Raw genomic sequence first — 22,148 nt, forward strand, 5'->3', positions numbered from 1 at the left:
GGAGGGATCTGCTCGTGCGTGTTTTTTCTTTAACTAGTTGACACTAGCAAGAGGAGACGGCAGCATCCTCTGTCCCGCATCACCTCCAGAAATTTTGCGTTATGCTAAAAACAGACTTTCATGTGAACGCAAAAGGATCCGCATCCCAAAACCAACCCGTTCCATCATTTTTTCCAGGCGTTTTCTCCAATGCTTTGACATCTGGAATGTGCTGTTTTCTTTTAAGCGTCGTTTCCATGCCAGCATGGGAACTGCAGTGTCCAAAAGGAAGAATCTGAGAAATGATGCGATTTCTTCGGTGGCAGCCAAAGTTAGGTGAGTGTCTGCTTTTATCTGAACTCGTTTTGGGTTTTGCACCGCAGGAAGCCCGTCAGTTCAGTTCTGCATTCGTACGTGTGGCTTCAGAGCTCTGAAGTTATAAAACGCCGTGTGGGGATCTCAACTCTCATTCATGCGAGAAAGGAAAGGTCAGCCGTGATATTTGTCTAAGCTAACCGGTCATTTAGAAGACCGACGTCCCGAAAACGAATGCATTTTTTTTTTTAGCGTTACTGTTCCATTTATCTGAGAATATTCAGTACATTGATATTCACATTAAAATGACAATTCACCCCAAAATGACATTTCTGTCATCATTCCCTTTCCCTTCATTTTGTTCCAGACCTGTTTGACTGTATATATTTTGCGGAAAACAACAGATCTGTCTTTTATATGCAAATGAATGGTGACTGAAGATGTCAAGCCTCATAAAAATATATATATATATAAAAAAAAAGTATCTTAAAAGTCTTTGAGAGCCATGCGATACAGAATGTGAGGAACGTAACGAAAGTGAATCCCTGTTTAATGAAAATATTTTTAGAGTAGGCTACAGAACCGAATTCAGAATGTCACGTGTGTTGAATCTTCCAGTGAATCATTTGTATTACAGATAGGGCTCTCATATCAGTGACTCAATGATCAGCTCAATGGAAGTGAACATTATAGCTAATAACCTAAATGTTAATCTGTTCCTCACACAATACTATTGTCATTGTACTATTATGGTGCTTCTGCATGTTTTACATGTTCAATCACCTAAAGCATTTTTCAGAATTTCTGTTTTTATGTTCAGCAAGGGAAAGTTAAGCATTTCTTTTCAGTGAATTATCCCTGTAAGGGTCCCACAACTTACTTAATATATTCAATTATTAATTCATTTGGTTAATTACTCTTCTAAGAGTAGGTCTCACAGTAACCTGTTTATTTCCTAAGCAAAAAATATGAGAATGCTGTTGTAAAATCCATTTAAAACTTCCATCTTATTCTTAAAGCCATCTTGACCACCTTAGGCCGGTTTACTGGTCTAAGATAGTCTTGTCAGTGCTAATGATCAACTTCGACCATGTTAGACCAGCTTGAGACCCTGCAGCCTAAGATGGATTTTCCAGCAAGGCAGCCTAACAAGTCATCTTCTCGTCTGTAGATCAAGGCATTGGCACCGTCCTTCACCGCTGATACGCTTGCAACAGGCAAACATGCACGAGACTCAATCTGTCAATCATCTGTGACTGACTCGTGCTGCCTTTGGTGTTCCTGTGTCATGGTGAATTATATCGTCATTGGAAAACAGACTGGCAGTCTTGTAACCAAGAGTATGATTCAGCCACCACAGGAGTTAAATTAACACGTTACTCTAAGACAACACAATAGTGGCTTGATTTCATTATTATTTATGAAAAGCTCATATTGATTGACCGCTATAGTCTTGACTACAGACCTGTTATTACATAACTCGTGTCTGTTTAGCTCTCATGTGTATCACGTCTGTCATAATTCATAAGATGGCAAGAGGTTCACCTTCTCACGCTAACATCTGGGCCTGGTGCCTCAGGGATGCTGTGAGTCATTGCATCCTTAATGTTCACATGCAGAATGGATTGTGATTGTTGCATTCGAGCAGAAAAACTTTGCAGCTGTCATTTCTTGTAGATAGAGGGCATTGAAATGACCTTGTCTAAATCCAGCTGTAGACGTAAAGCATTCAGTCATGGATTGAAGTGATGAATGGGATGGCATTCCTTTACCTCGGTGCATTTATGCGTGTGTGTCATAAGTCTGAACGAGCGGCTGTTCAGTATGCAGGGCAGGTAGATCTGTGCAAACGGCTTTGCATGCTGAGTAGAAATGACCGATGTAACAGAGAACGGTAGACAGAATCCTAAACCGACACAACACGTTAATGGCATGATAAGACACTCTCATACATAGTTTTGAGTTATGCAATATTAATGTTAATGCATGAGTAATCAACATACTGTATGCTGAACATATGAATCTTTTTTTGATTAATTATGACCAATTAATTGGTGAAAGTCTTTGTAGATTAACTTGTAGGGCAGTGGTTCTCAATCAGGGGGCTGGGACCCACTAGGGGGCATCAGCACACTTAAAATGATTTAAAATTAGACAAAACTAGGTTTAGAATCAGCTAAAATCACATTTTCGCTGAAATCATATTTGTTATTATTTGTTCCCTTAATTTTTTCCCTTTTTCGTTTTTCAAAAACCATGGTTCTCATGATCTGGAGTTTTAAAAGTTTGATTTCTAGACCGGGAAAGGTCATGGAAATTAATATAATCAAATGTAATTACATTTTTTAAAATATATATTTTAAGATTTATATATGTCTTAACTATAAATAATTAATTGTTTATAATTATTTTATTATATAATTTTAATATATTTACTTCAAGTTTCTGTAAATAAATTGTTTGAAAATGAGCAGCTATGTCAGAAATATTGCAAATATTCTGCTGGCCTTCAAATCTTGGAGTCAATGCTCTAGGGTCTGTCTCTATCAACATAAACAAAAGGGCCTCTAAACTGCCTTGAATTCAAATGAAAGCAAACTGCATTGGAGTAATCAGACAGTATTCAGACTTCAGATGTGGACGCTGTTAAAATGGGCTGCCCTGCAGGAAGAAACTGCTCATTTGCAAAGGAATTAGTCATTGCCCTGTGGCAGTTGTTACTGCTATTATAGCCTCTAAATTATAGTGTTTTGAGCAAAGAAAGAGGTGTTGTGCTGTAGAATAATTGTCAGCCAAAGCCGAATTCAAATCATTGACACATTGCGATTCATTGTCAAAGAAATGGCTATTTATGTCAAAAGCTAGTCTTTCTCAACACAGTTTGGAATAATGTGCACGCTTTGTGCTCACATTGTCCGGGGGACTTTTGCACCTTGTGAAGGCGGTCTCTGGTAATCTCCTCTCCATCAGACACTGGGTCATGACCACTGAGCTGTTCAAAAGCAAAATCTGAAGGTGGACCATGTTCTGTGAATACACACAGGATCAATAGTATACCCCGGCCCACTCCGACACACTACAGAAAAGGAAGTACTCCTGCTCTCAACCTGCACTACTTTTAAAATCTTTTCAGCTTGGCCACATCATGCATTTGTAGTGGTTTTCTCTGAATAATCCTTCCAAGTGTGAAACGAAACATGCTCTTTTGATAAGATCTGAGCTGGTAACTAGCAGTTTTGAACTCCTCAATGGCTTATTTTGAATGTGAATTATGTAATAATTTACTCACCATATGTCAGTAATATTTTAGTATCATTGAGATGCTATTGTAGTTTGTTAATAATTTCAGTTTTCAATTTTTATTTGAATTCTAGTTAAAATGTTAATAATTTTACTGTGTGTTTTTGGCATTTTTATTAGTTTTTGTTGTTTATAAATCCTTTTTTTCCCCTTGTTTTTATTTATAAATAACTAGGTCGCTGTGTAGCAATAAATATTATTTTCTTCTCAGAATAACTTCGTATGACTTATGTAATGGGTTCTTCCTGGTCTTTCTTTCTTCTTTTTTTTTTTTGTGTGTTTCTGGTCATTTTTAGACTGAATGTTTTCAGGGCCACTGGGTCAACATGGAGAGCCTGGTCTGTACAGTGTTTGTATGATAATCATGAGCTATCTGCAGATTTCCACTTGATGCTCATCCACTCTGATTTATGAACCGAGAGTCTGAGTCACCGGCTGTGCTATCACGCCGTCTCGTTTCGATAGATACATGCATATTTCTATTTCGTGACTCCTTTGGGTTTTAGTTAAGGTGTGAATTCTTGAGGTTTAAATGTACTGTAACATTCAGAAATCCATTTGTTATTCCTTTGCTGTACTGTTTATAGTGTGTATCCTTAATATCAGGATGGAAAATAGGCATAGCAGAATTAGATGAAGATGTTATTAAGGGATAAGCAGTCAGACGTGTCTTAAAATCACTGCCAAACTGAATGTGGTGTACTGGCTGAGCGTTTATGAGGTTGGGAGTGTTTTTTCATTCTGTTTGGATGATTGCAGTGTGGTGTGAAAACTTCTCAAAACAGCCATACTGTAAGATATTTCACAAAAAAAAAAAAAAACATCTAAGAAGCAAAAAGCAATACTGCATACATTTTTTTTGCTCAGATATTAAGTTTTTTATTAGATATTTAGAATACATTTTGAATTACATTTATTACTCTATTGTAATATTGTTTTTTTAACCATAAATGTACTAAACTAGTGAGGTTTAGGATGAAAACAGGAACAGATTATTTGCCAATGGGTAGGAAAAAATTAATTAAATTTAAGATATTACCTAAAAACAAGTCTGATGTCATTTTGCCAATTTTACAAAATTTTGCAATTTTGTTTTGATGATTTTTTAATATTTTTAAAGAAAAACAGACTCCAATAAGATTAGGAAAATGACTTTTCTTATGTTATAACAGACAGACCCTGGGCCAAAGTTGAAAGCTTTTGCTGGCTGATGAAAGCACCAGGACATCTTAAAGAAACATGATAAGAAATGTTGCATTTAACCTCTTTGACAGCCTCTAGGCTGCTGTCAGTCGAAGTGTTGTAAGACCAGTGCAGTGTAATCTCTAACTCTAGCACTTAAAACAGACACTGAAATCCATTGACCTATATGGAACCTTTTAAGGAAGCATCCCAGATATTCTCTCACGCCTGCAGTATCTGAAGAGACTGCCTTTCTTTAAGCCTAGTCTAAGCTATGGAGTGGGAAGTGAGGCTCTTTTCAGTGTGTTTTTATTCACTGCAGGCTGATGAGATCTGACTCATTGATCTTTGGGCCTCGGATAAGTCTGCTGAATGCTGGCATTTCAGATGTGCTCATAGTTTCACACAACCCTGTCGTCACCCTCCTTCCAGCATATTAAAAATAGCTTGTATTTTCATATTAAATATCAAAGCAGGGAATTTATAAAGATTTTCATATATAGCTTTGTTTTTGTTTTTTTTGAGGCATTGGGTCGACATTTAAATCAGCCATTTATGAACACTGCTGAAACACCAGCCAAGACCAGCTAAATTGTATCAGCTGGTGACCATCTTAAATTAACAAATTGCGGACTACAAGGTACATTGTAGATATGCTGATTTTGGCTAGTACCCTTCATAGCTGCTCTGGTCAAGCTAGTCTGCTTGCAACAATAACAAGCTTAACAAATGTTTGATTATGAGATCATTAATCAATAATCATATCCACTTGGCCAATTAACAGCAGTGTTTATCTTCTCACTTTGTCAGTTTTAAATTCTTTTGACTTTACAATTACTGTATAAATGAATGATAAACTATTTTTTTAAAGATAATTGAGTACATATAGTCTAAAACAAGTTTCTCTTTATTTAAAATAATTTTGTAAAATATGGTTTAAAAGTTTGGGGTCAGTAAGATTTTTTTTCTAATGTTTTGAAAGAAGTGTCTTAAGCTCACCAAGGCTGCATTTATCTGATCAAAAATGCAACAAAACAATATGAAATGTTATTACAATTTAAATTAATTGTTTTGTATTTTAATATATTTTAAAATGTAACTTATTCCTGTGATGGCAAAGCTGCATTTTCAGTGATCATTACTCCAGTCTTCAGTGTCACATATGATCATTAAGAAATCATTCTAATAATAATAGTTAATATGCTGATTTGCAGCTCAAGAAACATTTTATTATTATCATTGTTGAAAACCGTTTGGCTGCAAACAAAAAAGATCCATTAAAAAATATATATTTTTAAACGATCTAATCGCCTTTACTGGCACTTTTGATCAATTTAATGCATCATCGCTGAGTAAAAGTATAAATTATTATTATTTTAAGATACCATATTGATTGACCTGTAGTATAACTCTTGTACTATATTTCAAGTATAGTAAAAATTATTTGATAGTTTTCTGTAAGGACCAGACTGAAATTTAACTATTCTCTAATAACCTTCTCCTATTCTGTACTTCTTTTCACATGGTCCTTGTATGGGAAAAATCTTCAAAATTTCTTATCTTGTGTTCCACAGAACAAAATAACTGCATCCAGATTTGGAACGACATGAGGGTGAGTAAATAATGCAAGAATTTTTGTTTTTGAGTGAACTATCCCTTTTTCGGTAGGTTAGACTTAACTAATCGTATTTTATCCAAATGCTAAAAGAACAAATCCTAGATAATACCTCCCACTATGCTAAATCGCCTGCCTTACAGTTTTAACATCATTAATTATACATCTTTGTGAAGAGACTCCACATATTATATACTTGTATTAGAAGTCAGTCAGAACATGCTGCGTCTCCCCCCTTCACTTCCTGCTGTATTTATTATCTGGTAGCAGAGATTAGACCGTGTCCTGTAATTAGTCGGACCGTTTGAGATAATGCAGATCTCAGGATGACTCTGACACACTGCGATTACGCCTTTGACATTGTTGTCTCTGCTGTTATGCAAGAGAGAGAGAGAAAAGGGTCGAGTGAGAGTTGAAGAGAGGGTGCGCTCAGGGCGAAGGAGGGTTCCAGGTGTCATTAAGCCCGGCTCTCAAACCATGGAAGAGGGAGGAGGGTGACATTTTAATCTGTGGTCTGTGCCGAAGCGCAGGTCCCATATGCTGCACAAACATGCACTACAAGAACATGCCATTAGCCGTGCTGCTGTTTAGCTCTGAATATATCAGAGGAAAATATGTCAGAAGGATCAGAAATGCTTGACTGTTCAGTTGTCCCCGGGCTAATATTAAATTCATGTTATCCACTCACCTTATAATTGTTCTCAAGGACCTGCCTGAATTAAATGCATAAGGATCTCTGGGAAAAAATGCCAGTGAAGTGTCTGCTTAGTGAAGTGTCTAGACAATTAAGTTGACCTAAATCATTTCTTAAAGGAATAGTTCACCCAAAAATTAAAATTTGCTGAAAATGTACTCACCCTCAGGCCATCCAAGATGTAGAAGAGTTTGTTTATTCATCAGAAAAGATTTGGAGAAATTTAGCATTACATCACTTGCTCACCAACGGATACACTGCAGTGAATGGGTGCCGTCATAATGAGAGTCTAAACAGCTGATAAAAACATCACAATAATCCACAAGTAATCCACACGACTCCAATCCATCAATTAACATCTTGTGAAGTGAAAAGCTGCATGTTTGTTAGATACAAATCCATCATCCAAGGCACTTTAACCTTAAACTGTCACTTCTGGCCAAAATACCAGTCCATAATCTGTAATAACACTTCCTCCAGTGAAAAAGTCCATCCTCTATTGTCCTCCCACATCAAAATCCTCCAGCATATTTGTTTAGAATGATTTGGACTGTTACGCAGTGCTTGATCAGTGCGTATTTCTCTCCTGATTCAGATAAGACGTCTTTTTCACCGGAGAAAGCAATATTATGGATAGAGCACTCATATTTTAGCCGGAAGCCACGGTTTGAAGGTAAAAACATCTTGATGGATTAGTTTCTCACAAACATGCAGCTTTTTACTTGAGAAGATGTTAATTGATGGACTGGAGACATATGGATTACTTGTGAATTATTGTGATCTTTTTATCAGCTGTTTGGACTCTCATTCTGATGGCACCCATTCACCGCAGAAGATCCAATTACAAAAAAAAGAAAAAGAAAAAGAAAAAAAAACCTCCAAATCTGTTCTGATGAAAAAAACAAATTCATCTACATCTTGGATGGCCTGAGGGTGATTACATTTTTAGCACATTTTTATTTGTGGGTGAACTATCCCTTTAATTATGATACCTGTCTATCTGTTAGTATTCATCTCAATGGAAGTTGCTTGGTTGGAGTGAGTGATTTGAAATCTGCCATATTTGCTCTTGTTTTTAGTTCTAAACAATTGATGTCAAATGCTGTAAATGCCATGTGATTAATTCAAATAACATTTTGTATAAACACAACAGCAGTTGTGTACTGCATTATGACAGTCCTGTGTTTGAGAGTGGCTTGGAGTGTGAATTTTCTAGTGTGTGTATGTTTCATGCATGAGTGCCTGCTGTGTGTGTGAGTGCACTGTCATGGATTCTGTCCCCTCCTACTGTGCCCATGCTTTTATGTGCTGCTTCTGCTGAGTAACACTGCTGAAAGCAAAGAGATAGAAAGAGCTCTAAAACATTTGCAGTGAGAAATCTGCTCTAGATGATCCTGTTGTCCCAAACCCCTGTGGTCTGCTTTCTTTTGTGGCATACAGTGAAAGTACTTGGGGTTTGGAGTTGTTTTGGACCCCACTGATTTTCATTTTATGGACATAATAGGTTTGAAATTACAGTACATTGAGCAAGTTACTTGTTTATTCATTCATTAATTTACTGTGTTTGGTTCTAATATATTTTAAAATGTAGTTTATTGCTATGATGGCAAAGCTGAATTTTCAGCAGCCATTACTACAGTCTTCAGTTTCACATGATTCTTTAGAAATCAGTCTAATATGCAGTTCAAGTAACATTTCTTATTAATGAATAAAAGTATTAATTCCTTTCAAAAGAAAAGAGAAAGAAACTTAAAAAAAAAAACTTTTGAACAGGAGTGTAGTAGTGATATTTTGCACTATTTTCATGACTATTAAGCACACCCTCCCCAAAAAATACTGTAGTACAAAAAACATGTAGACAAAATTATGCTTTATGAGAATCTATAAGGAATTGCCATTGAGAATAATGATAATTACAGAAACACACACACACAAAACAACATGCAGATGCATTACGGAAATGTAGAATTTGTGTGTGTGTGTTAGTTTTATTGTAAATGGCTTTTAATTGGTTAAGCCACTGGAAATGGCTCTGTTGCTGTATTGAATTTCACCAGTTTCTCGCACTGTATTTAATACACTTTCATGTTTAATGTTCCTCTCAGCTCTCATTTTTTTCATCTACCTTGTTTGTCCGACCTTTTGGAATCACATGATGCATTCCTACACTCCAGCGTCAAAACCCACACATTTACATAGTTTTTCCTCCTATTGCTCACCTTCATCTTTTTCATCCTTTTATTATCTTATCTTCACCTAGCAGCTCCTTTTTTCTTCCTCGCTTTGCCCATTACCCATTTTCTTACCCTCCCTCTCTTTCGCCCCCCTTCCTTCCTTTTTATCTTCCTGCATTTCTTCTGATATTTTTGTAGCCAAGCCACTAGGAGGCGCTGTTGTACCTATGATGGTATGCAGGATTTCCCTTTAAATACGCACTTCCGATCAGTAGATGAGTTGCGTTTCAATTGTTTGGCGCGCAGGTGGTTGTCTGTCGCTGGAAGAACAATTTCTGGTAGGTCTTTTTTTTATTGAATGTTATCCGTTTTGAAGAGTGTTAACGTTTAATTTGTTGGTTATTTGTATGATTCGATTTGTGAGGTATTTAAATTAGTGCTGGCTTATGCGTCGCTGGTCAAAAGCCAGTGCCAGCGACGACAACTTGAAGGTGAGTCAATGAGAGAGTATTTTCATGCTCTCCTGTCCTTTTTTGATGTGATTAAACTTAAAGATCCAGCGTGCTTTGCAAATCCTGACACTGTGCTACGAGGTCAGTTTATAGAGTTTGTGAGAGATGGGATGCTTCGACGTGAGTTACGGCGAGATGTTATATTAGATCCTACTCTTAGTTTCCTAGATGCCAGACAGGAAGCCCTGCGTTGGGTGGAAGAAGGTGAAAATCCCTGTATGCAGCGACCTCGTGCCCAGTCTTGTAGCATTACTAATGTTACCGACCTCTCAGCACAGTCTAATGCTATTCTAAATGAGCCCTCAGATGAGTTGACTGAAGTCAAAGAAAGTCTTCGTAAACAGCAGGCTCAGCTAGATACTATTCTTAAGCATTTAGAGTCCTCTGTTCCTCAAGCTGTTTCAGGATCTTTCTTGCCACCAGCTCCTTCTGTTCCAAGGGTTGGGATTCGTAGCCAACACTATCGCTATCATCCAGATGGTAGACCTATATGCTTGCGTTGTAATAAACCTGGTCATATTGCAAGATTTTGTAAAGCTGAATTGGGTACGACATTGAGGGTAGTTGCAGGGCCTAGGTCTTCTACTCAGTCATCGGAAAACTAGTGCCCCCCGGTAGCACTGCCCATGTGCCGGGTGGGGAACTCTTGGGCAACCCCTCTGTTGATGAGCTTCGACTTCTAGGTAAATGTCCAACAGTAGAGATTACTATTGGTGGGGTGACTGGCATGCTTGTTGGACACAGGATCTATGGTGTCTACGGTTACCCAGCAATTTTATGAGCAATATTTGCAACCCCAATTCCAGTTTCATTTGCAACCGTGTCAGTGGCTTAAGCTTAAAGCAGCCAATGGCCTTGATATTCCTTACTTGGGGTATTTAGAGACGAACATAGGCATACTTGGTAAGACTTTGCCCAAGATGGGCATTCTAGTATTGAAAAACTCTTCTGATCCTGCGATCCAGTTGAGGCGAGAACAGGTGCCTGGATTGTTGGGAATGAATGTTATTAGTAGTTGTTACCAAGAATTGTTTTTGGAGCATGGGGCTAGGTTATTTGATTCTCCTTCTATTCAACATGCAGGGAAAGTTTGGCAGAGAGCTTTTTCTGAGTGCCAAATCTGGGAACGTACTCTGGAAACTGGGTATGTAGGTCCAGCTCGGGTTCAGAGGGGTCCGGCGGTGCGAGTGCCAGCAGGTACCATGAAGTTTGTTCCAGCCACTTGCCATCAGGGGCTGGGGACTACGTTTAATGCTTGTTTTTTGGAACCAGTATCATTCGTGGAAGGCCAGTTGCCTGGGGACCTTTTAGTTCCATCTGCCTGTTTGTCAGTTAACTGTGGGGTGGTGAAGGTGCCAGTTATTAATGTGGGGAGTCAAGATCGTTGGCTTTGGCCAAAAACAGTACTGGGAGAGTTGCATATTGTTCAGTCACCTGTTGTAACATCTTCCGTTCAGTTTAATGTACAGAATGAGGAGTCTGAGACTGTAGCGCTGATACAAGCAGTTGGGGTGGAGAGTAGTTCCCAGTTTGATTCCTCTCAGCTTGTGTGGCCTACCTTATCGAGTCAGGAACATCAACAAGCCCAGACATTACTTCAGAAATATGCTAGTGTATTTAGTCATGTTGATGGAGACCTGGGCTGTACTGATTTACTCCAGCATACTATTCCATTAGTAGACGATGTACCAGTACGTCAGCGGTACCGTCGCCTGCCCCCTTCTCAGTATGATCTGGTTAAGACTCATATTCGAGAATTGGTTGAACAGGGTATTGTTGAACCCAGTTGTAGCCCATATGCCGCACCCATCGTGGTGGTTCAAAAAAAGGATGGTTCTATTCGGTTATGTGTAGATTATCGGCAACTTAACGCCAAAACTCGCAAGGATGCTTTTCCCTTGCCACGAATAGAGGAGACCTTGGACGCGCTTGGTGGGGCCAAATGGTTTAGCACACTGGATCTGGCAAGCGGCTATAATCAGGTTTCGGTAGCCCCTCAAGATAGGGAAAAGACGGCTTTTTGCACACCCTTTGGGCTATTTGAGTTCAACCGTATGCCCTTTGGGTTGTGCAATGCGCCAAGTACTTTCCAGCGTCTCATGGAACGTATTTTTGGTGATCAGAGTCTTCATGCTCTATTGTTATATCTGGATGATATTGTAATCTTTTCCAGTACTTTTGGCCAACATCTGGAGCGGTTAGAGATGGTGCTGAGTCGGCTCAAAACCCACAACTTGAAAGTAAAACTGAAGAAATGTCACTTTTTCCAAACAGGTGACATATCTGGGCCATGTGATATCAGTGGCCGGGGTGGCAACTGACCCAGAAAAGATCCGTGTTGTTGCTGAAGCTCGGAAGCGGTGTGCAACCACTAAGCAGGGTTATTTTGAACAACATTGGGATGATAGCTGTGAGACAGCATTTAATAACTTAAAAGAGCGGCTCATTCAGGCTCCTGTTTTAGGGTATGCAGACTTTTATTTTAGAGACCGACGCGAGCCATTTAGGTTTGGGGGCAGTGTTATCACAAGAACATGGGGGGCTGTGGAGCCCAATTGCTTTCGCTAGTCGCGGGCTTCGACTAAGTGAGAGGAACATGACTAACTATAGTGCAATGAAGCTGGAGCTTTTGGCCCTGAAATGGGCAATGACAGAGAAGTTTAGAGAATATCTTCTTGGTAATAAGGTCACGGTTTATACTGACAACAATCCACTGCGTTATCTTGAGTCGGCGAATTTGGGGGCAGTTGAACAGCCTTGGGTTTCCCAACTGGCTTTATTTAACTATGAGATTAGGTATCGACCAGGTGCTGCAAATCGAAATGCAGATGCACTTTCTAGGCTCCCTTCGCATTCTGATCAATCTGCAGTTGTATTATCAGGTATTACGGTTCCTCAGTCAATTGCAGTGCTGGAGAAACCACCTGGGTTGGAGTATTTGCTCTCTGATCTACCACATTTTATTAATATGATAATTCCCTCAGCTTGGGACGTCTAGCTGATGTTAATCAAAGGAGCTAAGAGAAAAGGAAGCAATGTAGAATTTTAGCACACAAGAGTGGATATAATTTAAAATGTTTATTTTAAATTGAACTTTTATTTGTATTTCTTTAATTTATGTATTTTAATTGGGGGGAAAAAAGAGCTTTAATTTTAAAGCTCAGTGGAAAATCCAAGATTCAAATTTCATTCACTACTGCATAATAGCATTAATACTGAAATGTAAAAAAACGGTGCAAGTGTGTAATTCAAAATGTATAATTTGTGCAAAAAAAGTATTTTATCCTGTATTTTTTCTGATATTTTATTAATATGATCATTCTCTTGGGGCATTTAGTTGATTGTAAAATTGTAGTGCTCAAGAACAGATGGATGCTTACCTTAAAGGGGTCATATGATGCGATTTCAAGTTTTCCTTTCTCTTTGGAGTGTTACAAGCTGTTTATGAATAGATAAGATCCCTGAAAACTAATGACATTATTTACTGTCTTTGTAAATAATTATTTACTGTCTTTGTCTTCATTTATTTTGAAAGGTGAAGCTCGCGATTATGGTAAGGGGCGTTATTTATTTAAAATGTATATTTATTCATTTTTAATTGTAATGCTAATGTTGTTGTTTAATTTTACAGCTCAGTAAAATAATCCAACATTCATATTTAATTTATTACTGCATAGTATCGATTATACTATATACACGCAATTATAAACGCAACACTTTTGTTTTTGCCCCCATTTTTCATGAGCTGAACTCAAAGATCATGATAACATCAAATCAGTCAAAATTTTGTGCGTCATTTATGTAGAGGCTTCCAAATCTGTCACTTACATGCTAGTTAGGATTCTCCCTAAGTAGTAAGCTTCCTATGTAGGCAGCATGCTTACTGCATTCCCCTGTTCTTCAGGTCAAGTATGTGGCTCTTCAGACTGAATTAGCACTCCAATTAACCCTGTTGCATTAGAGGATGCTTGCTACGAAGCGGGCGAGAATGACCTGGTTCAACATGAGCTGTTATGGCAAAACTGAATAATTTAAAGTGCTGTCACAAGTGTCGTGTTGTTGAACGTTACGTCAGGGTGACTGCGAGCCACCAGGGATCCCTGTGGAACGATCCCAGGGCGTGTGACAGCTTCTGTGGAGGAGGTTGCAATATTGAGATCGGAGTGGGTTTTCCGTGCGTGGGGAATGGATGTGATTATGTGTGGGCCATATATTGTGCAGAACAGGTTCATTAGATACATTAAAAGGTATGAAAGCATGTGTTGTTGCATGCAAATATTTGTCTGTGTGGTGAAAACGGGTTCAGGCAGAGCATATTAAGGACTCATCCATCATGTCTCCTAGAAGATTGAATCAGCTTCCCGAAAAGCAATGACTCACCCGGTGATTTACAGTGCCAAAGCCACCGTATGCGGAACAGAATAAGCTGTTGTTCGTTTATTATCGAGGCGTCAATATGCACTTACACTCTTAAAAATAAAGGTGCTTTAAAGGTTCTTCACAGTGATGCCATAGAAGAACCATTTTTGGTTTCACAAAGAACCATCTCTTTCTTACCTTTTTCTTTTTCTTACCTCGCCACAAAGAACCTTTTGTGAAACAGAAAGGTTCTTCAGATCTTAAAGGTTCTTTATGGAACCATTTAGACAAAAAGGTTCTTCTATGGCATCGTGAAGCATCTTTATTTTTAAGAGTGTATGAAATGGGAACCACCAAAGTGTCTTTGGTTATCTGGCTTAATTATTTATTCAAATCTTAATCGTCTGTTCTGATTGGCTGAATCATTTCCCATAATTCTCAGTCAGTGTTATCGATTGTTACTGATGATACCCCCTCTGGCCCGAACTAATTAGTGTTTCTCTTTCTGTCTCTTTGATTCCTGCTGTTTACAATGGGCCAGTGGTGACAAATATTTCCTGTGGGAAGCGTTGTGACGTTCGTTTTCTCTCTCACTCCACCTTTGATGCTCTCTTTATAGCCGACTGTGAATTAAGTGTCAAATTAGTGCTTACTTTGGTATGAATGAGGTTTTGAGCATCTCTTGAAGTTATCGAGCAGCTGATCATTTGCATCACTGTTATTCATGAGCCTTTAATTCAAACCAATCAAAGCTGTTATCATGTTCTGATGAAGATCATTTTCTGTAGGCTATATTTGAGAGAAACTCATGCAGATAATAAAGGTACCTTTTTTATATCCAGGTAGTTGACATGCTATACTCATTTGTAACCTTATTTATTTATTTATTTATTTATTTTATAGTACTGTAGTTGACACGACCTGCAGCATGACATGATATTTTATTTTAAAACATTTTTTTTAAATATTATTTGTAAATTCTTGTTTAATTATAGTTGTTGACATGACCTGCAGCGTGCCATGCTATACTAATTTTAAACAATGTTTTTTATATTTTTATAATTATTTTATTTTAGTAGTTGATGTAACCTGCAGTGTGACCTTATGCTAATTTTTAAAATTTCTTTTTTAAATTATTTTATTTATTTATTATTTTATTATAGTTGACATGACCTGCAGTGACATGTACTAATTTTAAACTATTTTTCTTTTTTAATTATTTAAAAATAATTAATTTTTTATAACATTTTTTATAAAATAAAAAAAAATTATTATAGTAGTTGACATGACCTTCAGTGTGACATGCTATACTTGCTTTATTTTTTTATTTCTTATTTTTTATATAGTAGGTGATATGATATGCAATGACATGGTATACATGGTATATAATTATTATTATAGTAGTTTACACGACATGCGACATGACATTCTATTCTCCTCTTTAAATTTTTTTTTCTTAAAATATTTTTCATTATATATTTTATTATGATTATTGTTATGATTTTAAATTATTTATAATTATTATACATTCACTTTTTTATTACCGTATAACTGAAAAAAGGTGATTAAAATGGTAAAAGAAATGCTGAAAATCATGTTTATTTTTCTTAATTTCACAGTTTTTATTATATATGTAGTTATTTAATTTACTATATATTTATATTTTCACATTCATATTTCTACTTATCTCCATGTCTCTGTTTGTCCCTTTTTCACCCTTCAAATCCATCATTCTCCCACATTCTTCCTATTGGACTGGAAAGATAAAAACGCTACATCTGAATCTGTGGGTGGCTCTGAAATACAAAGCAACCAATTACATTTACACAGCGCGTGTTCCTCTGTTCCTCCTCCTCCTCTCTCTTTCTCCCTTCCTCTCCCCACTCTTGTTTTCCCACCTTTTTTTCTGCCACATGCCCCTTTTTCACAGTCACATGTGTTTCCACATGCCTGCCCCTCATTTCAGCCTTCACACTGCAGAAGCCGAGCCACATTCTCAAGTTTGAGAAGTCCGGCTGTCAAACCTCCCGATGCAGACAGCTGCCGCATGCAGAGCATTACTCATATCCCTGTGAAAGCCCTTTATACCCGAGGCTGGTGTCAGCTTAGCAGGTGACATTAAGAGGCTAAGAGTAGTCCATACTGGGCCTGTCATTTCTCAAATTGAAAAAGAAGTGAGAGAAACTGACAGCTGGATCCGGAAGTAGGACATACAAGGAACCATCGTCCATTCTAGACTATGTCTAGAATGGTTTTCTCGTGTTCATTTGTGGGGAAAAATGGTTGTTTAAAAGGGGCCATATCATCAGAAATCTAATTTACTCGATCTTTGGTACATAAAAGAGTTTAATTTGCCAGAACAAAGTGCTGTCATATGTGAAAAGGATATTTACATAGAAGTCTTAAAGGCACAGCAACAAATAAACTCTTATTAGTGTCAGTGTGAGTGCCTCTCACGGTCACGGGCATTAAAAAAAACAAAATTATGATTGCTTTAGCACACAAAACCTAATTAAAGTAATAATTAAATCCAAATAAAATGATAAATATAGTGATATAATGTTTAAATGTATGCAGATGCATACATGTTTTAAAATGCAGGTTTGCGTTAATGCTTGCTTGAATGCTCTGAAGTTCTCTTATAAAAGAGACATCATGATGGGCTTAATTCATTAAAACAGGATTTAAGCAATGAAAGGATTGCAGTAAATGTTAAATATGATCAGCTGCTGACAGGGTCATTGGATTATGCAGTTCTGGATTACACTGTGTGATGCTTCTATGGTTTTGTAGCCTGATGACTAAGCTGATTTCAGTAGAAAATGTGTGGAAATCTGCAGAATGGATATCACATGGTGAAATGTGCTAAATGGAGCTGAGAGTACTTTTCTATTACGGGTTTGTTTGTTTTTTTATTAAAATATTTATTGCAAATGTATATTTTAGCTATGCATTGTCATTAAACAATCAGCCAGTAATGATTTGAACTGATGTTTCCGAAACCTTAAAGGGATAATTCACTGAAAAAATTTAATTATGCCAGAATTCACTCTCATGTGATAAACCTCATACATATTTCAGTACACTTGGAAGTCAATGGACACCAAAACTGTTTGGTTACCAACATTCTACAAAATATCCTCTTTTTTTGTATTTCAAAAGGTTTGGTGAGTAATGTTGACATTTTTGGGTATACTATGCCTTTAAGCACTCAAAAGTACTCAAAGCTTAATTTCGAGATTGACAGCATTGAATATAGTGATAACTTGCAGTTCAGTAAGTGAGTCTAACTGCTAATTTGATAAAAAAATTTGTCAGACTGATTCAAGCCTGTAATGCTTTGTGAGTCTTTTTGAACAATGCATTAATAGAACCAAGTCATTTGCTTGTGACTTCACAGCATGTCGTGCCTAACACTATCCTTCATCCGTGACTGTGTTTACAGTGTGGGCCTGCCAATGACAAATGTGTGTGTTTTTTGCAGAGCAGCTCGTGCATTCGGAGAGTACCTTCACACCCATCCTGAGAACCGCAACGGATCAGGTCAGTTATCTCCAATCCTCTTTCTTTCCGCTCTTCTTTTTCCAGTCCACTCAGAGCCTGTGATGTTCTCAGACTCCAGGTGCGTTCATGTTTCATGAGGAACTGTGCCACTTCTTAATGTAGCGTGTGTTACCTCATCTGTCTTTTTCTCTGTGCATCTCTTGCTGTTTCTCACTTGTCCCTCTCTCTTTCTCTTGGCATCTGTCCTAATGTTTGATTTGAAGATCACTTACTGTCTGACACCCTCGTTGGCCACGACTCTGACTCCCCAGACAGCCTGTGCACTCAGAACAACAACTTCCACAGCTGCACCCTCCAGGGCTCCACCATCGGCGCCGACCCCAGCTTGATCAACCCCGCCCTGGGCCTTGTGGAACCGCCGCCTCCGACAACTTCCTCCAAGAGCCGGCTGTCCCTAGAGCGCAGCTTTTCGGCAGAGGAGGACCAGCTGAAGTGTGTGGAGTGCGCCCTGCAGCCTGCTCAGGTCTACACCATCACTGGAGAGAGCGGCATGCTGGGAACCAGCCGGGGAAGCAAGGAGAACCTGGAGCTCGAGGTCTTGAAAGGGACGCAGGAGGCATATCAGCCCTGTACGTCCTCCAACTCATCTTCTCCGACCCAACACCACCACCGCCACCATGGAAGTGGAAGTGGATCCGGAAACCATCATCACGGCAACCACCATCACAGCTACACCAGCGGAGGTGGAAGCAGCGGAACTAGTGGATCAAACCCCCACCAGCACATCTCTGGTGCAGGAACGTCGCACCATCACCACGGGGAGCCCCATCACCAACACCACCTTTCCCAGCCGCTGCAGAGCTCGGTCAGCGCGCACAACATCCGCGGCTGGGGGGAGGGAAAGGAATGCGGCCTGGCATGCGAGGCCTGTGCCGGGGCTCCCTCGCGCAGCCAGGGCTCCCTGGACCTGGAAAGCAGCACTCGAGAGGCAGGCAAGCAGCGCCGGCCACCACTAGAGCGGATGTGCAGTGTGGACCGCATGACTGGGCTGGAGCGAGGTGAGAGGGGGAGAGCGACAGGGGAGAGAAAGAGAGAGTGAGGCTCTGGCCAAGGGGAAGGGGTGGGGTTCAGCCAACAACAGGGGCGTCGATGTGTTCGATGTCTGTATTTTTCCCGCTCTCCTGTGTCTCTCTCCTCTCTCCTGTGTGTCTCTTTTGTTCTCTCTCCCTCTGTGGAGTGGACCATGTGTGTATGTTGTTGCTGGTGGATCTTCACACAGTGGCCCCAGAAAGTATTTGGATGCTTAGACTACACTTAATGGAATGTTTCAGGTTCAAAAGTAAAGCTCAATCAACAGCATTTGGGCATTTTTCTTTAAAAACAAGCAGAAATTGTGGTTATAGTGAGGCACTTGCTGATAGTAAATTGAGCCCTGAAATGCATATGGCAGACACTTTTTTCCCAATTGCATCCAATATCTATTGAATTTAAGGTATACATTTGTGTCAGTTCATGCATACCTTGGGAATCAAACCCATGACCTTGGTGTTGCTACCGCCATGTTTTACTGTTTGAGCAACAGGAATAAAAAATGCTTTTATTTTAGCCAATAGTGTTGTACAGCAATGGCACTTAAAGGGGTCATATGATGTGATTTCAAGTTTTCCTTTCTCTTTATTATACATGTTACCATGATACAAGTCAGACTATTTAGTTCAAGCATTCATTGGGAATCGAACCCATGACCTTGGCGTTGCCATTCTCTATTGTTTGAGCCACAGGAATAAAATGCTTTTTAGTTTAGTCACACGTACAGTACAGCCATGACACTTCAATATTATTCATTAGACTGATGTGATGGAATCATTTCCTGACTTTGAGATCAAGCTAACCAGGTAGTTTTCCAGTTGTCTAGAATCAGCAGATAGACATAAACGTCTCTTTCTTGTTTGCATGCATTCACAAGGTCTGACAATTGAAAATCAGATAGAAACAAAGTCATCTGCTATGCCTTCATCTGACAACATGTCTCTGTTGATGTACTGGCAACAACCCACAGATACCCAGATGCGTCTTTGATGAATAACGAGAAGTTCATTTGTCTAGAATACTAGACGCTCAAATAATGCACATTTTTACAGATTAAAAAAGGTGCTTCACATTTCACTAGCACTATTGACTTCTATTACAGGTGCATCTCAATAAATTAGAATGTCATGGAAAAGTTCATTTATTTCAGTAATTCAACTCAAATTGTGAAACTCGTGTATTAAATAAATTCAATGCACACAGACTGAAGTAACGACATTCTAATTTATTGAGATGCACCTGTATATGTGCTTCGTTTTACCATGTTTTTTGCTTTCTTTAAAACAACAACAAAAGGAAAAATTAAGGGACGAGCCAACATGATTTTCTGTAGTAATCGACTTTAAACAAATACTTGCAATTGAGCTTAACTTGTTTTGAACCCAAACATTAATTTAAAAATATAGATGTGTCATTAGATGATAGATGATCAACCAAGTGCCATTTATTTTTATTAAAATTGCACAAGGTCACTTTTCATGCTATACATTTGTTAATACAATATGTGTGTTGGTATGTATGTATGTATGTGTGTGTATGTATGTATGTATGTATATAGGCCTATGTATATACAGTATGTGTATTATTATATAGTTAAAAGTAATTGCAAAGATTGCTAAGAATAGTAAATCTAGCATCATTTGAGAGCTGTTTTGGTTTGATATCGTGTTGTCTATTGCAATGAAACTCCTGCATTTTTTAATGTGGCTTACGTGTCTAAGTACTTTTTGGGGCCACTGTATATGTTTGTTCAGTTTTATGCAATTCATATATTCAGATACATCATTTCAACTGTACTAATGTGGTCTCTTATGCCTGTTTCTAACCAGAAGATAACAGTTGGTTCCCTAAAGAAAACATGTTCAGCTTTCAGACTGCTACAACGACCATGCAGGCGTGAGTACTCACTTCATCACACACACACTAACACACACTGAAGTTAGACGCCTATATTGACCAAGTACAGATGGCACAACAGGAGTCTCACCACTAACACACATTCATTTAGTGACATTTACTGTCAAACTGACAAGTACACGCTGACCACACACTTTCTTCAAACATGGCTGTTATCTAAGCTTTCTGTCTCTTTTTCTCTCCATTTTGTTTGCCTCACCTCTCCGCTCTACAGGATTTCGTGAGTATCCCTTTTGTACCCTTTAAATGTCACAAAATGAGTGTGTGATGTCAAATGCTATAGCTTCCCCAGCACAGCCTACCCTGCCATCCCTCCAGTCCCACAAATTTAGCCCTATTTACAATATTTGATGGTGTTTGAAACAAATGAGAAGCAGTGAAGTAGAAAAAATTATTTACTACAAGCACAAACATTCCTATCCGGAAGGGATTCGATTTCTCAAAGGATCTCTGAGGTAATTTGCTCTGTAATTTTTTTCGTAATTGCTTCGTAATTTGAGATTGTGAGGAAGAACACGCCTGTCTTTTTGGATCTTCTCAGAGTAACTAGTCCCATTCAAACAGTGCTTGTGTGTACGAACCGAGGAAAGCGCCGTTTAACCGCTGTCAAGTTGATGAAACTGAAGTAAAATGATTTTACCTTGATGTATAAATGAATCAGAATGCGCTTGGTTTGAAAACCTGAGGGAAAGACTGATGATGTTGCTTTAGTGGTGCGAAATGCTGCGAAGCATTTTGATTCAAGAAATGGCTTAGAAACGCATTTGATAGGCTGGTCTGAATAATTCTGATTACCTCAGCCAGAGACACATATGTAGTTGTCTTGGATGGTTTAGAAATGCTGACAGATGCTGATGCTGATGCTGATTTTGAGTTGAGTTGTTTATCTAGAAATGTTAAGTGTCCCTTGAGATAATTTCATATGGTTTTGAACAGCATGTTGAATTGCAGGTGTGTATCTGAAGTGTTTTTTTTATTTACTTCTTTTATTTATTTGTAAGGAGAAATCGAGTCTCTGGATGTGTAAGAAATATCAATCTGTAGGTGACACTGTTGGTTATGCTATCAGGAATGTCAAGATATGACCAGTGTGTGGTGGCATAAGTCCCGTTCATTCGATCCAATCCGAGGCTCTGCTCGTTGGCGGAACCTTTTTTTACCCATAAGGAGCTCCTCCTGCCTAACCCCAGCCTAACATTGCCCCTTCATGAGCATGGCTCTAACCTCTAACCACACTTCGGTGAGCCCTCGTCCTCACTGGCATCAAAGTTGTGTCACCTCCTGCCAGGGTTTTCCGGAGTCTAGCAGAGAGAAAGAGGAGAAAAAACGAGGTGGAGTCAGCTGCCATCATCCAGAGGTACTTTGTTGCAGGCCTGTCATTTATCGCTGCTTTTATTCCTGTAAGATATAGAGGAAGAGCTTTAGCAGTACAGCCCTATCTATCTATCTATCTATCTATCTATCTATCTATCTATCTATCTATCTATCTATCTATCTATCTATCTATC

At 38.6% G+C, this 22,148-nt stretch overlaps 1 protein-coding gene across 2 annotated transcripts in view; it reads left to right on the forward strand.

The window, feature by feature from the left end:
• The first annotated feature begins 23 nt into the window (after positions 1-23).
• LOC107661604 (NMDA receptor synaptonuclear signaling and neuronal migration factor-like) overlaps positions 24-22,148 on the forward strand; it is a 36,032-nt gene continuing 13,907 nt past the window's right edge. The window contains exons 1-5 of one of the 2 annotated variants that reach the window (XM_016451270.1): positions 24-315; positions 17,615-17,673; positions 17,898-18,692; positions 20,553-20,619; positions 20,855-20,860. In XM_016451270.1, the coding sequence (XP_016306756.1) occupies positions 245-315; positions 17,615-17,673; positions 17,898-18,692; positions 20,553-20,619; positions 20,855-20,860 (998 nt within the window). In that variant the 5' untranslated portion in view covers positions 24-244. The remainder of the gene's footprint in view (positions 316-17,614; positions 17,674-17,897; positions 18,693-20,552; positions 20,620-20,854; positions 20,861-22,148) is intronic. The other variant, XM_016451278.1, reaches the window with a different exon arrangement.

Source organism: Sinocyclocheilus anshuiensis, unplaced genomic scaffold (assembly GCF_001515605.1).
Source record: "Sinocyclocheilus anshuiensis isolate Anshui unplaced genomic scaffold, SAMN03320099.WGS_v1.1 scaffold457, whole genome shotgun sequence".
Taxonomy (NCBI): domain Eukaryota; kingdom Metazoa; phylum Chordata; class Actinopteri; order Cypriniformes; family Cyprinidae; genus Sinocyclocheilus; species Sinocyclocheilus anshuiensis.